The 17,772-nt window shown below is 40.6% G+C and overlaps 1 protein-coding gene across 1 annotated transcript in view; it reads right to left on the bottom strand.

Annotated features, from left to right (window-relative positions):
• The window catches only part of SRBD1 (S1 RNA binding domain 1), a 230,725-nt gene extending 215,030 nt beyond the window's left edge, over window positions 1-15,695 (bottom strand). The window contains 4 exon segments of the mRNA XM_032653507.1: window positions 2,508-2,894; window positions 9,456-9,630; window positions 10,417-10,496; window positions 15,590-15,695. Of these exon segments, the coding sequence (XP_032509398.1) occupies window positions 2,508-2,894; window positions 9,456-9,630; window positions 10,417-10,496; window positions 15,590-15,640 (693 nt within the window). The 5' untranslated portion in view covers window positions 15,641-15,695.
• Window positions 15,696-17,772: the final 2,077 nt, after the last annotated feature.

Below are 17,772 nucleotides of genomic sequence, written 5' to 3' on the forward strand. Positions count from 1 at the left end.
ACCTGGACATACATTTCATTTTGTGACAGATAAAATGCATACCACAGGCATTTCACTGACTCTGGTCCTCACTCAAATGTTCAAAGCCTTCCTGATTGTCTGACTTGGCATTGCTGACCCTCGCTCTTCTCAGCCCCTTTCCCCCTAACACCTGCCACTATTGTCAAACATGTTTGGAAGCAGGAATGCAGTGCTAAGATTGAATGATTCTGTCTCCTGCTTATAGAGAATAAAAAGTATAGGACAGGAAGTCCACATACACTAAAAGACTTGTCTGTAAAAGTAACTCAAGTTAGACAAGGATGACTGAATCTGGGTAAATTTTTTAAAAACCCAAACATGTAAATCACACCTAAAGTTCCCCAGGCAATTTCCCTAAACCGATCTAGAAAATGCTGAGCGTACTAGTTGTCCTCAGGGTGCTCAGCCAGGGAGGCAGCTGAGGCAACCGCTTCTCCCAACTTACAAGCAAGGAGTGCCACATTCTGCGTATACGCTTGTCTGAGCTGTCAAAATCACTTTCAGTAAGGAGGAGGAGAAAAAATGCTTGGAATTGAACAGAAAGACTAGCACACCTATATTACCCAAATAATATGGCCAAAGGCCATAAAAATAGTTCTAGGACCGGAAAACTTGCTTCCATTTGATATTCAAACAACACAACCATGGACACTGCTGCTACCGATTTACAAATGAAGCTTTTACTCCTGGCTGCTCTTCTGCCACTCACCCTCTGGCAGTTGGGAACCTGTTCTCTCTGTACACTTCTCCCTCTTCACAAGCTAAAACTAATGGTAAATGAATTGTGGAGCTGTCACCTTCCACCTTCAGTGAAGAAGCAGGGAAATCTGGTCTGTTGAGAGGAAATAACAACTCAGACAAACAGAGAAGGAGCAAAACTGGGTGATCATGAAAACTCTGAAAAAGAGAAAACTGAGAAAATGACTTCCTCGAGTCCTCAGTTTTCCAATTTTTGGTTCAAGGCCTTTAGGAGACTCGATCACACTTTGTCCCTTGCATCTCTGAAAGGACCCTGGTCCTTGGTAATAAACTCTTTTCTGCTTAAGCTCATTAGAAGCAGGTTTCTATTACTTGTAACCAAGAGACAGCTGGCAAAGGTAGGGTTATTTTCATCTCTTTCTCTGTTACACGGATTAGGAGATAGGGGTGTGAAGCAAAGTTTCATAAAATAAGTAGCCCTTGACTTCCTTTTGTAAAACTTATTTCCACAGTTCAAGAGATTTCCTGGGCTTTGAAACCTTCCTCCCTCCCTCCCTCCCTCCCTCCTGCTCAGGGTCAACTACTAAAGGTAGATCTATGTCAACAGCAGAGGTAAGCTTAAAAGTAAAGGAGAAGAGAAGAGAAGTGGGACACATCCACCTGCCCCTGTAGGTCTGGACTGGAACCAAGGAGTCTGCCTGTTAAGAAAGCCTTCAGGGTGAATCTGATTCAGGCTGCCATGAATCAACCTTTTAAAACAATTCTTTGTAGGCCTAAATGAAAAAAGAAAAAGAAGGCATAGAAAGGAGCCTAATTATACTGTTTCTCCAGGAAACTCTGAACTGTTCAGGAACAAGAAGGAGAAGAAAGCTATGAGGCAACATTCTATTCCTTAATAAGTCAGAGAGAAGAAAAATCATAATTAAAAATTACTGGTGATGTTCAATTAATAGGTAATAGAAAAGGCAGCATGGATAAAAAGAAGTTCCTCTGAAAAAAAGGTAACACACAGACAATCCCAGACTGAGAAGTAGTATAACCCAGCAGAGGCACCAAGCTCTAGAGCAGTAATTCACAGCAGAGGAAGGAGTACACATCAAATCACCATGGGACAGACAATAAGGAGGGAGGTTATCCCCATTTACACTGAGGGGCACTGCTATGATTAAGTCTGAACCATTCCCAGAGTGTGTTGGGACAGACAGAAGGTTGAGAATTACTGTTTAAGAGTCACTCTTCAGGTCTTCTCTACCATCCCCAAAGCCAGCTAAAGAAACTGGGAGAAATCCAATTTCTCCTGTATTAAGAAGTATAATTATGGCAGCTCAAGTTAGAATTTGGATAAAATTTTCCTTTAAGAAATTACTAGGCCTTGTTCGTCGTCTATTACAACATTACACTAAGAGTTAACAGATGTACTAATGGTCAATGACAATAACCTGCACTGCTTTTATAGGCAATATAGTCCAAGTGCAAAGCAAAAACTTAACAAGGAACTTAGGAGGGCCCAATCTGTTGATGCAATCTGTCTGTATAGGACATGTTCACTAGAACACCAAGGCGGAGATCTACCTTGTCTGAGGTCACAGCTTTTAGCTAAAGAACTGATGACAATAAGCAATAATACCAAACCGCATACCCAGGAAAGGAACCAGTGGGCAAAGCCTCCAGAGACCACTGGCAAAAGTGAAAAGAGAACTGAAAACTCCCAGCCCTTCCCTAGCCCCATCCCAGTCAAAAAGAAAGGAATCAAACAAATTGAAGTAACAGAAAGAGGCTGCACATACCTGTACTATGTCCCAGTTCATTTCCACCTCCTCCTTAATATTGTTGGCATTTGCTGGAAACCTAACAGGCTGCCCCTGAGGACACATTTCTGTCTTCACTTTCTTCAAAGGGGACTGACTGCATGTGAAGTCGTCTTCACTCTCCTCCTTCTTGCACCCACCTTCCCACGTGGCGCTTGTGGACGGTGTCTCTGTGCTGTTATTCCTGCTCTCTAAGCTGCTGGCTTTGCTGGTTTCTTCATCAGCTTTCAGCTTTTTGGTCCTCCGAGCTGAAGGTGACTGAGCTGAATTTTTCCGTTTCATCTTTGCTGTTTTCAGAGTTTGCACAGTCTCCAATTTATTTTTTCTGTCTTCCAAATCAACATCAGCAATAGGCACAGAGCTATCCTATCAAATCACAAAGAGATCACACAAGAATTAGATGATAAAAACCAATGGCTCTGGAATATTATTCAGCAATGAAAAGGCACAAATTGTAGACATACACAATAATTTGGAAGAATCTCAAGGAAATTATGTTAAGTGGAGGAAAACGCCAATCTCAAAATGTTACATACTATATGATTGCATTTATACAATATTCCTGAAAAAATTAGTGGTTATTGGGGGTCAGAGATGGGGGTGGAGGTTGGGAGGGAGGTGGGTATGACAATAAAAGGGCAATACTAGGGATCCTTGTGATAGGACTGTCCTGTGTGGTGGACACACAGACCTACACATATTGTAAAATTGCATAGAACTAAATATACACATACACATACACACATATAAATGAATACAAATAAAACTGGAGAAATCTAAATAAGATCAGTGGATTTATCAATGTCAATATCCTAGCTGTGATATTTAACTATAGTTTTACAAGATGTGACCATAGGGGGCAATGTGATAAAGGGTACATGATATTTCTCTGTATTATTTTCACAACTGCAGGTGAAGGTTTAATTTTTTTAAATAAGTGGAGAATAGGTGTACACCTGGCAGAAAAAACAAGATTTAAAACTTGCAATCAGGGCTTCCCTGGTGGCGCAGTGGTTGGGAGTCCGCCTGCCGATGCAGGGGACACGGGTTCGTATCCCGATCCGGGAAGATCCCACATGCCGCGGAGCGGCTGGGCCCGTGAGCCATGGCCACTGAGCCTGCGCGTCCGGAGCCTGTGCTCCGCAACGGGAGAGGCCACAACAGTGAGAGGCCCATATACCGCAAAAAAAAAAAAAAAAAAAAAAAAAAACAAAAACTTGCAATCAAAAGCCAACACTTTAGAGGGAGAAGAGTAACAGTCACAGGTTCATAAAACTCCACATGCTACACCTGCCACCAATTTACGCAGAAAGAGAACAGAAAACATGGCAGGACAGCAGGGTAGTACCAGGCACTTTTCCTTAGTAAGAGGCTGCACAGCAGTACATGCAGGTGTCCAAGGGCTACTCTCTGCACCACCCACCCCTCCCCCCAGGTGACAACTCAGGTGTGAAGCAATGACATCTGGCACTCATTTTGAGACTAGAGTAGTAAATAAGATACAGACCCTGCCCCACCGAGTTCACAATTTCACAAGCTAGCCTGTTTTTAGTTACCTAAGTGATGTAGATGGCACAAATTCAAACAAAAGAACTGCTCCCAAACTAAATTTCAGTCAATATTGAATTTTCTCTCCTATCAGATAATTTTCCATAATTACTGACTACTGAAAATACTGGGAACTATAATAAAGAGCACACCCCCTCCATCCTAATGCCCACCCATCACCACCTAACCTGGAAATGATATATAATACATTAAATAGCCCTCCAAGTATTACATTTTTAATTGGAACATAATAGATAAGAACAGAGGTATAAAAATAGAATGCCTCCTCAAGTCCATAAGAGTTGATGATAACCTGATCAAATTAATTGACATAGCTAAAGAATGTGTCAATCATACAGAGAGTTGTCAGCCCTAGAGGAACAGAAAAAGGAGAACTGTAGAAAGCAAATACGATCAGCATTCTAAGTAACATACAAAGAAGAGGAAAGGTTAGCAAACAGATTCTGAGTAATTTGCTCCCAATAGTTAAGACAGCCCTCCTGTGAGATGGATACATCAGATTACCTTAGACTCATGCAGGTAAAACATTCAGTTCTCATTGTGACAAGCACAGTACCTCGACCAAAGAAGGCATTCAATAAACTCAAATGAATATTTATCTAATTCTCCTATTCGGAGCCCATGCTCATCAAGTAAATTTCTGACCATTATTTAATTCCCTACTTACTTCAGTCTCCAACGAGAGACAGTGCTAGCCATAAGAATTTAACTCCTTGTGACAGTTATATCAAACTATTAATTATTAACCGGCACTCTGGTTTTATACACCACTCTTATGAGCATGGCTGATGTAAAAACACCCACGAGAGATATATTGGTTCCTGAAATACTGACAAAATCATGTTCTTGACTTAGAAACCCAGTTCCATTACTTACTATCCGTGATCCATGAGCAAGTCACTTAACATCTCTCCCCTTGGCTTTCTGGTCTATAAAATCAGGATAATTAAAGCACCTGCCTCAAGGGATTGTTGTGAAGATTAAGTAATATCATGCAAATGCAGTGCTGAACATGTCGCCTGGCTAACGGTAAGCAATCAAATATCTGCTGTTACCACCATCATTACCATGACTACCACACCCAGACTACCTCCCAGGAGAGGGAAAAGGAAGTAGATGAAGAAATAAAGAAAAAGTAAAATGACTAAAGGTGGGGGCTTTAAAGTAAGAGGAAAAAAAAGAAAAGCCAGCAGACAAAAATTAGACACTTAAAGGTATCTTCTCTGGAGTCTTCAGGCAAAATTTACCTAGGGTTTCTCAGTGTTGTTCATAGACTCCTGAGACCCTTTCAGGGGGTCTGCAAGGTCACAACTATTTTCATAATAATGCCAAGGCACTGTTTGACATTTCACTGATGGTGCAAGAGCAATGGCAGCAAAAAAACAAGGCAGTGGCACCAAGCTGTACTAGAAATCACTGTTCCCTTCACTGTCACACACTTGCAATAAAACAAGGTCAGCTTCACTTAAGAATGAAGTAGTAAAAGTTATTAATTTTTAAAATTTCAATCCTTGAAAGCACATCTTTTTCAGTCTGTACTGAAATGTACAGAAAGCACAAATGTACACATAAAGCACTTCTGCTGCAGGCCAATGCATACTGACGTGCAGTGGTTGTCTCACAGTAAATCAATTAGTGAACCAGTATTTTCCAAATGACCAACATATAACGTTACAAAATCATGCATGGGTAAAAGAGCCATTCAAACAACACAGACCAATGGATTTTAATGTAATAGAATATAGTATGGTTACAGATTCCACAATGAAACCTTTTAAACTACCACTTACTGAGTTTTGGTATAGTATAAAATAATATCTACAATTATCTGAAAAGGTTATTAAAACACCATTCCCTTTTCCAAATACACATCTGTGTGGAGGCTGGGATTTCTTTTTTATTTCAAATATCTTCTAGTAAATCAGACATTAAAGACATCTGCAAAAATGTAAAACAACGTCATTCTTATCATTAATTTTTTTGTTGTTTGGGGAAATATATACTTATTTTTCATTAAAACATGTTATTTGCATTAACATGTAATAGGATTATTTTTTTAATTGATGAATATTTTCTTATTTTTAATTTCTAATATGGTAAATATTTATAGATATAACCCAACTCAGCAAAAGTTCCTTGGGGTCCTCAGTAAGTTCTAAAAGTGTAAAGGATTCCAAAGACCAAAAATTTTGAGAAAAGTGAATCCAAACATGTTTAGATCAAAACACAGATCAAAAACATATGGAAAGGGCTTCCCTGGTGGTGCAGTGGTTAAGAATCCGCCTGCCAATGCAGGGGACACAGGTTTGAGCCCTGGTCTGGGAAGAGCCCACATGCCGCAGAGCAACTAAGCCCGTGCGCCACAACAACTGAATCTGCACCCTAGAGCCCGTGAGCCAAAACTACTGAAGCTCACGCACTGAGCGCCCGTGCTCCGCAGCAAGAGAAGCCACTGCAATGAGAAGCCCGTGCACCACAACAAAGAGTAGCCTCACTCGCTGTAACTAGAGAAAGCCTGTGTGCAGCAACGAAGACTCAATGCAGCCAAAAATAAAATAAATAAACAAAAATATGGAAATAACTCTCCATTTTTAAAGCTTCTAAGATTCTACAGCCTTCCTCAGTGACAAACTCAAGTTTAATAAGCTATGAAAATATTTTTCCTCCTTATATTTAACCTGAATCTTTGACACACCGAAAAATCACAGTTCGTTATCTTTTGCCTTCATGGGTTTTTTAATCATTCTTAACACTTCAAATGGTAATTATGTAGCCTATAACTCAACCCAGAACTCCAGGAAGAATCTGACCATTCTTCTTTTTGCTATCTCTGAAAGTCGTAAACTGTCTAGATCAAAAAAGTGGCTCACTGTAAGTATCTTTACCAGTTGAATCAGTCAGCAGGCCTTGGCCTTGACCTTGTGTTGTATTGTGTGAGCTTGACAGATAGCTGGAAAGGGATATGGAGTCAAGGGAAGGCTTCTTAAAAGTTAGATGTAAAACAGCATTTTATACTCTGTAGCAATTGAGGAAGAAAAGTTGACAAGAGAAAAGAAAGGAGATGACAGAGGGAACAGAGACCTTGCACAAGAGTGGATGAAATCTTAAGCCCAAGCGGCGAACCAATCCTTGGTAGGAGGAATGACATTTCCTCCATGGCAATAGGACAGAAGGTGAACACACATATAGATAGCTTGGTCATGAGAAAGCTGGAAACTTCATATATTCTCAAATAAATAAAAGGCAATGTCATCAGCTGAGTGAGAGAAGAGAAAGGAATTCAGGAAGTTTAAGAAAAGAGAAAAAGATGGAAAAACAAACCTGCTGAAGAAAAATAATGAGGTTACCAGGTATTTCTGATGCAATTTTGACGTCTGAGATTATGAATCTAAAGTAAAACAAATTAGGCCACTGGTGAGACTGTTTCCCGCAATGGTTAGCTGCTCAGTGCAGGCAGGAGAGGCTATGGCTCACCCAGTGCTGGGGTTTAATCAGCCATGTAAGATCGAATAAAAGAAGGGCAAAATGGTGAGACTATTCAATAAAAAGTGATTATGTAATCTAGGCTAGATTAGGTAGGAAAAGAAAAGGGCTGATGGACAGTGACAGAGCCCTAGAGTCAAAGAATTAGGTAATGGATCTCAACTCTGGCTGTACATAAAAATCACATGAGGAGCTTTAAGAAAATAATACCACTGGTGCCAAGGCCTACCTCCAAAATTCTTTCCAGATTTAATTGGTTTGGAAAAGGGGCCTGGGCATTGTTTTTTTTTTTTTTTTCAAGTTCCCTAGGCTGAGAACTACTGATGAGAAATTGTGACAAATTTGCAAAATTGTGGCAGTGAGGGCACCTGAGCAAGTAAGCTGAAAAAACAGGAAATGATGAGCTGATGGTATAAAAGTGAGATAGGAGGAAAAGAAATGTCAGTGGTAGCACAGTTTCTAGACAAGATTTCTAGACAAGCGGTAGCACATGACAAGATTCAGGCTGAGCTCACGAGAGGTGTGGTGAAGGCAGAGAAGAAGATAAAGGCACTGGAGGTGGGGAGGTTAAAGAACCAGGAACACAGGGTATTAGAAGGCTCATCCAAGTGGAGGAGGGTATCACTGAGAATAGTGAAAGAAGATGCAGAGAGGAAGATACAAAGCAAGAGCTAAAGTCTTCAAAGAATGAAGAGGAATGGCCAGTGGACTGGCAAATTACAGCAACATGGAGAGGAAGAGACTGAGTAATGATGGATTTTGTCTACAATGTTTGCTAACCATAGATTTTTAAATTATTAAGAGGCTACCAATTCTACCTCCACCCAAAACCAATTCTAGCTCCACCTAATTAGGGTTTTCAATTATTTTGTTTGGTGGTGGTTACACAAGAACAAGATGTCAAACCAATGAAATGAAATAGTCTAACATGCTCCATGTGCTTTGATTGAGCCAAAAAACTTGTGGAATATCTCTTAAGTGAGAGACTTTCCATGTGAATTCCCTTTTTCCCTTTAAAAGAAATATACATATACCAAGCACCATGGGAAGGATCAAGAAGTCACCATGACAAGGGTTCTTAAGCTCTTGAACCATACTTTAAAACTTATGTGTACATTTTATTGAAGAGAAGGTTCATAACTATAATCAAATTCTCAAAGGGTTTGTGACCCCAATACAAAGAACCCCAGAACTAAGAGATATTTCCTAATTAGGCAGTCAAGCTACTTTTAAGTGCAGCTATGCCATGCTCAATGAAAAACCTCCAAATTCTGCCAACAAGTCAATACTTTCTCAGCTATAGATAAAGCCTACCCACCCACCCACTAAAAGTGTGTTCAGTGAAAAGCTTGCATGCAAAGATGAAGAAACAGAGGTGCTGGCTGATAGGAGAAAAGATCGATTCAAATGCCCTATCCAAGGGTACAGCAAGGTACAATGTAATGTCCCCTCTATACACAATAAATGAGTCCCTGGGAAGTCACGCATCCACGGCATATTAAAAGAGTATTCTTTTAAATGAACTAGGGAAGCTGTTATTTAAAGGAATACCACAGTGAATGATTTTGGAAATGCATAATCCTTTCAGTACTGCAACAGAGCCTATAATTTATTGTTGTTGGTTTTTTTAATCCAGATTGGTGTAGCCACAGTGTTTGCTTACAGCATGATATACATATGTGCCAGTTGACAAATATTCCTTCTGCTCCAACACGGTGGATCTGATGGTAAGTACTATTAAGGCCCCTGGCAGAAGGCACCATTGCCCTGCAGTTTTGCCATTTACCTACTTTGTCCTAGTCCATGTAAGGAGAAAGTAGCATCACTAATTAGGAAGGCACGGCAGTGTTCCCTCTATTGAGCTAAAGCACCTACCAGCTCTTCCTTAACAGCCACACCTTCTGAGCCATCTTTGGTCTGTAGGGTGTTCTTCACCCGTGGCGCCCTCTTCAGTTTGGATTCCTTGGAAACAGGCAGCTTACGGCTTCTGGGGACCTTCTTTTGGGGCTCCCAGGCACTATCCTCCTTGTCATCTTCAGAGGCAGATGATCTAAAAGTAAAACGATAGAAAAATTTCCAGAAAAAATGAAGCCAAATGTTAAAGGTGAAAAAGAGATATATGCTTTTTGAAAAAAGAATAAGGTAGAAGGCGTTTAATATAAAATGGAGTGATGTGAACACAGAATATGAAGAGATATTGCTAAGAACTAAAACAAGAGAGTTGACCAGAAATACCCTCCAATACATTATAAATCACAGGTCTCCCTCCGTTCTCCTCTCACCTAACCAATACATGCACCTGTACACTCAAAACATAAGAAATCATGTATTACCGTAATAAGTGGGTCATGTCACACCATAGTCATAGTGAGTTTTTCCATTTTTAAACAGTGTCTAAAGACATTTTTGATTGTCCCAACTGAGGTGGGGGAGGGGATGCTATTGGCAACTAATGGGTAGAGACCAGGGATGCTACTAAACATCCTACAATGTAAAGAACAGTCCCTGTACCAAAGAATTATCTGGTCAATAGTGCTGAAGTTGAGAAACTGTGCTCTAAAGGAATATAACAAACTCCACTGCCCTCATGGACCTTATATTCTAGTGTATATATTTTATATTTAGTTGGTCACTTTCTCCTTGTCCAATAGTTTATCACCAACACCTAAACACAGCCTGGGACACAGCATGAGTTCAATAAATATTTGTTACATAAATGAATGAAAAAGACACAGCCTTCTTCAACACAAATGACTTCAGAAGTTAGTAAATGGCAGAATGCATCTCCTTAAAATACACATCATTCTCCCACCCCATATGAAACCAGTATGCTTACAACTCAGAGAAGGAAGAGAATTCATCTTTGGATACCACAGTCTGGACCTTTACTTTTGCTCTTCTTGGCAATGATGACATCTAAAAGAAGAAATACAACATGAAATCAGTGTGATTTAAATCACTGATCACTTATTTTCTCTACAAAATGATGTGCCATTCAAAACTAACACTCCAATACCTCTGCTGCTAGAAAATGTCATGGGGGGAAAAATGACAGTCATTCACAAGCCTAAACACTTTCCCCTCCTATGTGCCAATTATAAGGGCAGCTAACAGCCTTCCCATGGTTTCAAAAGCCTGATGAGTATGGGCCATCTCTGGAAACATATAAGTTCCTGTAGGGTGAGAATTCTTCATTTTTTAGAATTATATGCTTGCATATACTGCAAGTATTATTTGATAATTTATCAGACAGCAAATTATAAAGTCCTTTATTAAACTCTATCGCAAAGACAAGAAATACCTTCCTTCTTCTTTATCTTCTTACAGTATAAGGAGAGGCCCATCTACAAAGTTGGCAGTCAAATAAGCAATGCTGACTGACTGATTGAATAAGCAGCCAGGCTATTCCTAAAACAAGATAATCTAGTTCCTTATAATAAAAGCTCAAAATTTTTAAGTAAAATAATTAATCACAAATGCCACTAGAAAATATTTCCCAAATTCAAAGGCCCAGCTCTAAAAAAAAAGGACTCAAATAATCAGAGACATCATACAATACAGGAAGTAAACAAATTTACTTTAGCTGATAAATTTTATTACCTAAAGACTGTATGTCAAACCATAAAAACTACATTAGACTCTGACATGCTTGTAAACCTTTAAACAAGTTCCTAAACCAGTCATATGTTATAATGCCTCTGTTCTAACTTCCACTTGGAGAAGGAACAAACACCTCACAGAAATACCAAAGTGGTTGTCACAAAAGGGAACATGTCTCCCTGGCAGCTATAGCTCAACTCAGTCCAGTGGGTGCAGAACTACTGGACAGGAGAGTGCCCAGAGGGAACCAGGACTACAAAAGAAGTAGACAGGATATTCTTCCATATTTTCCTTCACCGCCTTTTCTGAATTTTATGTTTATCAAGGTCATCATTCCTCAAATAAGTGCTCCTAGATACTGATCATAAAGGAACGGATAATTTGTGATTTCTGTGTTGTACGTATTTTACCACAATAAAACAAAAACAGAAAGAGTAAGTCAGTGTATGATGGGGTGGCATTTCAATCAATTTTATTTATTCATTTATTTTTGGTTGCATTGGGTCTCTGATGCTGCGCGCAGGCTTTCTCTAGTTGCGGCGAGTGGGGGCTACTCTTCATTGTGGTGCGGGGGCTTCTTGTCGTCGTGTGCACGCTTCTCATCGCGATGGCTTCTCTTGTTGCAGAGCACGGGCTCTAGGCACACAGGCTTCAGTAGTTGTGGCTTGCGGGCTCTAGAGCGCAGGCTCAGTGTTTGTGGTGCACAGGCTTAGTTGCTCCAGGGCATGTGGGATCTTCCCGGACCAGGGATCAAACCGGTGTCCCCTGCATTGGCAGGTGATTCTTAACCACTGTGCCACCAGGGAAGTCCAGAAATGAATTATTGAATAAGTGGTATTAAGACAAACAGCTATCCTCTGGAGGAAAAGAAGTGTTTAATTCTTGCTGCCACACCATGAACTAAAATATATTCCACACTGACTAATGATTTAAATGTACCAAACAAAAGTACAGTATTACAAAAGGCAAAGAAGACTGTTTTGATAATTCTGAGTGGAGGTGGGAGAATTAAGGTTTTCCTAGGCATGACTCGAAATTCCAAAAGCCAAAAAGATTAGCAAATTTTACTATATAAAAATTAAAACCCCAAGTCAGCAGTGGGAGCATTTCAGAACCAAACCAATTTACTCTGCAGTATCCTCAAAAAAAAAAAAAAAAAAAAAATCACAGGACATGGTATCTGATACCTTGGAACTAAGGGTAAAGGGAGTCAGGGCTGGGTGTAAGCTGTCTGAAGCAAAGGAATATCTCTAGATGCTCTACTCCACTTCGTGCTATTAACAACTGCCCCAGGAAAAAGTCTGGAGGTTTATTCTCTGGAGAAGGTAAAACAAGTCTCTAGACTAGAGGACATGAAGTACAGTTGTGGACATGGGAACCATACAGGCTGAATGTTAAACTGAGATTCCCGGCCCCCTTCCCCCACTATGCTCCTAAAAAAGCCTCCTACCCTCTAGGGAGGAGCATGGGAAGATGCTTTGGAGAATCTGACCAGCCCAAGAATAAAATGCTGACGGTGCTAAGCTCCTTGACAAACAGCCCAACCAGATCATCCACTCCCATCACCCCCTTCTACATTACACCTGAATTCAGAACTTTCCCACACAGACCACCATGCACCAATTCTAACTCCACACTTCAGCTTTAACAGACGTGTTATAAATAGGGGTAGACAAATCCTTGGGAAGCTCATAAAATTTTAATTAACCACTGGAGAAGACTTTCCTAAAACAAATATTTCCAAATGCTCCTTTATCAGGCACTCTGGAGGCAATGCTGCCATTAAAAGAGGTGAACTTGTCTTTTGACAAGTAGAAAAAACAATATGAATTTGAAAAAGGAGGTGGGAAAGGAGAATATGCATGAACACATAGGCCTATTTCAGGCAAATCAGTTTTAGAAAGAGTATATACAGAAGGTAAGGACTTAGAAATTCTTTCTTAAAAACTGTGTACCTATCTAGGTATACTCCCAGGGGTATGTATACTCCCAGGGGTATCCATACTCCAGTTTTACCACCAATGTTCTGGGAACTGTTTGTCCATCTCCAATCCTCCCATGTTCTCTTATTTCCTATCATAGGATTTGTAGATTAACCAAAATTTAATCCATTTGCATGGTTTTGAATACTTGTATCACCTACTTACTTACAAACCTAATACCTCCATCACAAATCTTACCTCTGAGATTCAGATTTACAAAATAAACTGCCTGCCTATGAAACTATCCAGATGCTTCACAGTTATCCAAAATTTAACATACCCACAATGGAACTCCTGATAAACTATTCCTTGTCCTAAAACCCATTCGGATCTCAGTCTTTCCCATCTTTGTACATGGCACCACCATCCACCTAAGATGAATGGTTCTTTGCTAAGTTAGAACGTTGTTAAAATTTTAACAGTTTCATTGAGCTATAACTGACATACAATAAATTATTCGTGTTTAAAGTGTACAGATTTGATAAGTTTTGACATATGTATACTTATCTCCACCATCAAGATACTGAACATAACCATCATCCTCTAAAGTTTCACTTGCTAAACCAAAACCTTGCAAATCTGTTATTTCTTTCATCTCCCACATCCAATCTGTAAGTAAGTCACGTAAATTCTGCCTCCAAAATGCATCTTAAATCTTGATGATCTCCAGTGAGGCTTCAGTCCCAAACGCTTCTCACCTGGACTACTGTAACAGCCTCTTAACTGGCCTCCCTGCTTCCACTCCTGCTCCTAAAACCCATCCTCCACAAACCCATTCAATCTAACATTTAGAAAATGCTTTAAAACCATTCAATGACTTCCTATTCCATCCTCAAGAGTCAAATCATATTTTTTTACCATAGTCTTCTAGAACGCCTTGAAGAAGTGACCACTGCCTACCTTTCTAACCACATTTACCACTCCCTGTAGCTCCTCAGCCATAGTCACAACATGCTTTCGCTCTGTGTAACAAGCGTGATCCTTCCCCACCCCAGGTTCCCTCTGCCGGGAGCACTATTCCCCCTGCTCATCAAAAGGCTGGCTCCTTCTCAGCGCTTAGATCTCAATATTTTAGGCCTAACATGCATTTCTCAGATAAATTATTATTATAGGACACTATTTATTTCCTTTATACAGTACTATGTAACATAATCTATAATTATCCTTGTTTATTGTCTGCATTCCCCACATTTACTGCATGGCAGTAAGCACCACAAAGTTTGAAGAAACCACATTTGTCTTTTTCACTTCTGTATCACATGGAGCCTGGCACTTAATAGCTGCTCTATAACTATTTTCAAATGAACATAAGAATATATATATATATATATATATAGTCTCTACACAGGAATATACATTTTTTTCCCCAGCACTATTAGGCAACATCACACATGGCACTCATTGCTTTCTTGAAAAAGTGATGGTACAAGAGAACATCCCTATTGTTAGTGGCTTGAGATTTTCACTCCTCCAAGCTCTCTTATCTCTGTGGGTACGAAAGCTGACTCAGAATCAAAAACTTGGAGGTTGCTATGATGTTACTGAGAGGAGGCACCAAGCCAGGGCAAGTGAAAAGCGGAGGAGGGGCTGGAAAGACCTGCACACACACAAATATTACATTAAAACTGTAAAAACAACAATTAGATAACTTAAAGGAAAACAGGGAGAACAACTTTTTAAGAGGCACCTAAAGAAGCTTCCCTGTGTACCAACAAAAGTCCTTGGAATGTCAGCACAGATCCCTTAGTAATGAAAATAAAATACTAGAGCTGGAAAGAGCCTCAGAAATCAGACAGTCCTGCTATTCTCTTTTATGAATAAGAAGCCTGAGATCCAGTGAAGTGATACGGCTTACTCAAAGGGAAGATCTATTGTGGCATAAGGACCAGAACCCAGAGCCCCAAACACAAAGCCTAGGCTCGTTTCCCATTGCACATACATTATATTTATGACATGCTGGCGAATGGGAGGCTCGAGAAGAGGTGCCTGGAGTGTTCCCATTCGTTCCTTTCCTCTACAGTTATCCAGTACCTCCTACACGCCAGGCACACTACTGAGGATGCAGCTGATTCTGCCAGGGCCATGATCTGATGGTGAAAAGGGCGCTTCCTTCCCCATCTCCGATCATTTGAGGTTTGAAAACAATCTAGGTCTGCCCTGGCTTTCCGACGTCTGCCCCTTTGCGCTAAGAGCTTGTCTGAGAAGACGCGCCAGGTGACACGCGGCAGGTAGGAGGGGTTTTCGAGGGTACGGTATGAGATACAGACTGCAGACAGTAAACTGTAATGGAACTTCTCACTTTAAAAAGGGATGTTATTTCCCAAATGAGCGCTCAGAACTTTCTTAATGGCCCCAAAAATACCGGAGCCCGGGCGCCGGGCTCCCGCGAGCCCGCAGGAAGACCGCCAAGGCGGACGCTCAGCTCACCTTCCCGCCCGGCGTGTCAGAAGGCCCGGGATTCTGTGTGTGCGACCACATCTTCCGGTTCCCGCCGGAAGTTTTTCAAACGCCGGAAGTCCCGCCTGGCTTTTCCCTGACTCGCCGCATAGGCACGCAGCTCCCGGAGCGGGGTGGAGCCGAGCCAAGCGGAGGCGGAACTAGAGGGAGGATCCCGTGGGACCCGCTCGTCGGCTGGGGGCGGAGCTCCATTTACCCACATCCGGCGGAGGGGGTCGTGAGGTTCTTGCAAAGGTCGACGGCTTTTTTATTTATCTTGTGTTAATCCGCTTTGCTTGTATTTTCTTCTCTTTTAAGTTTAATCAAGAATGTTTCTGTTTATTGCATTATTTGTAATTTGCAAATGTGGAAAAATGAAAAACAAGCTTTATTCTTTCTAACGTCAATTTTAAATGTCAGTAATTAACTTCCCTGAAGGTGTTTCCTAAACCCTGAGATAAAGGTTTGCTCGAGGCTTATGGAACTATCCCAGTTTTGCCTCTTCTGTTAAGCACTCACGCAGCCCCTGAGGTTTATGGGAGAGTTTAGCCCTAGAGTCATTACTGTCTTACGTTGGTCTCTCAGGCAGCTTGGGGGAGGCTTCCATCAAGATGTCGGAATAGAAGGACGGGGAGATCACCTCCTCTCACGGGTACATCAAAAATACATCTGCATCTGAAACAATTCTCACAGAATACCTGCTGAACGCTGGCAAAACAGCTCAAACTCTCCAAATCACAAAAAAGATCTCCACATGACCAGGTAGGACAAAAGAAAAAAAAAAGGAATCTCAGGCAGCTTGGTACACTGCCAATCACACTGATTGGGAAACCCGGTTTTCTCAGGAACTTACTCGTGCTCTGGGCAAATACTTTATGTCTTTGGATTTATTTCCACGGCCTACCCCTCCATCTCACTCCTTACCTGATAAGGTACCCCACACATATTAGGGGTGAATATTCACTGAATTAATTTACTTGAGGCAAATGCAGGTCCCAGTTACCTAACCTTTCGGGGCAAGAATGGAAAAATCCATTTCATTTTTAGATTCTTGAAAAGTGCTGTGTCTTAAGTCCTGATAACCTAGTAACCTAGGTGAGCTATCCTCCATATCCAGCAGTTCCATTTCCCTTCCCAGAAAACACAAAAATAGCCCCTACTTATTATCTTGATGAGGCCAAGTATCTCAACCCCACTTCCATACTCAAAGCCCCACTTTTTTTCACTAACAGAACTTAAAAGCTATTATAAAGGGCTCCCAAACAATTCTTCTTTCACTTTCCCTTTAATATATTTTCTCAAAATCAGTTCTCATTAGAAATGAAAAATGACTTGTTTTTTGGTGGTGTGTTTTTTACAAAGTACATTAAACTCTAAGCGCCAAAGAAATTAGATTGTAAAATTAGGGAAATAAGGCTGCTGTTAGTCTAGATTAGAATTTAGCAAATCAAAACCCCAAGGATTCGTCTTAGAAGACTCTAAAGAGCAGCTTTCCATGCTACTGAATCATTTCCAGGAACTCTTTAAGTGCTGAAGAGCTGAGCAGGCTATTGAAATGACCCTTTGGGTGCTACAGATTCACCCACAATGAACATAAATTTTATTGGCTAATTTTTGCAATGGGGAGGAAAACAGGACTCCTTAACCTTATTAAGGTCTCTTTGTCTATAGCTAAGATCCTTGGTGATAAGGATCCATTTCTGAGATTGATTAGGGATTTGTTTTTTTTTTCTTAATTTGCAGCCTTATGTTGTGTTTTGCAATGGTTCCAGTAGATCTGCAACTCTGCTGCAATCACAGTCTGCTCCACAATTTCTAGTTCTGAAAGAATTCTAGAGAACACATTATAGTTCAGGATATGGGGAAGTGAAACCAGGTCACATTAATCAACAACAATTTACAATTTATCATTCACCTACTTTTGATGTCAAAGTGTGCTACATAGGTTTAAGGTACAGGTGGGTAAAGTTTAACCAATATTCTACAAAATCTTTTGACAAAATTCCTGTCCTGAAGGAATTTTCAAACAAGACTGGAGACTAGATACAGCCACAAGAGACAGAGACCCAGACAAGACAGTCTAGATTCAAGGACTAGGTTGTACATGTGAGTAGCCACATTACCAGTGAGAAGAAGAGTAGGGCCTGGCCAGCGTAGTGTTGGACCTTGATTCC

Source organism: Phocoena sinus, chromosome 13 (genome assembly GCF_008692025.1).
Source record: "Phocoena sinus isolate mPhoSin1 chromosome 13, mPhoSin1.pri, whole genome shotgun sequence".
NCBI classification, from domain to species: domain Eukaryota; kingdom Metazoa; phylum Chordata; class Mammalia; order Artiodactyla; family Phocoenidae; genus Phocoena; species Phocoena sinus.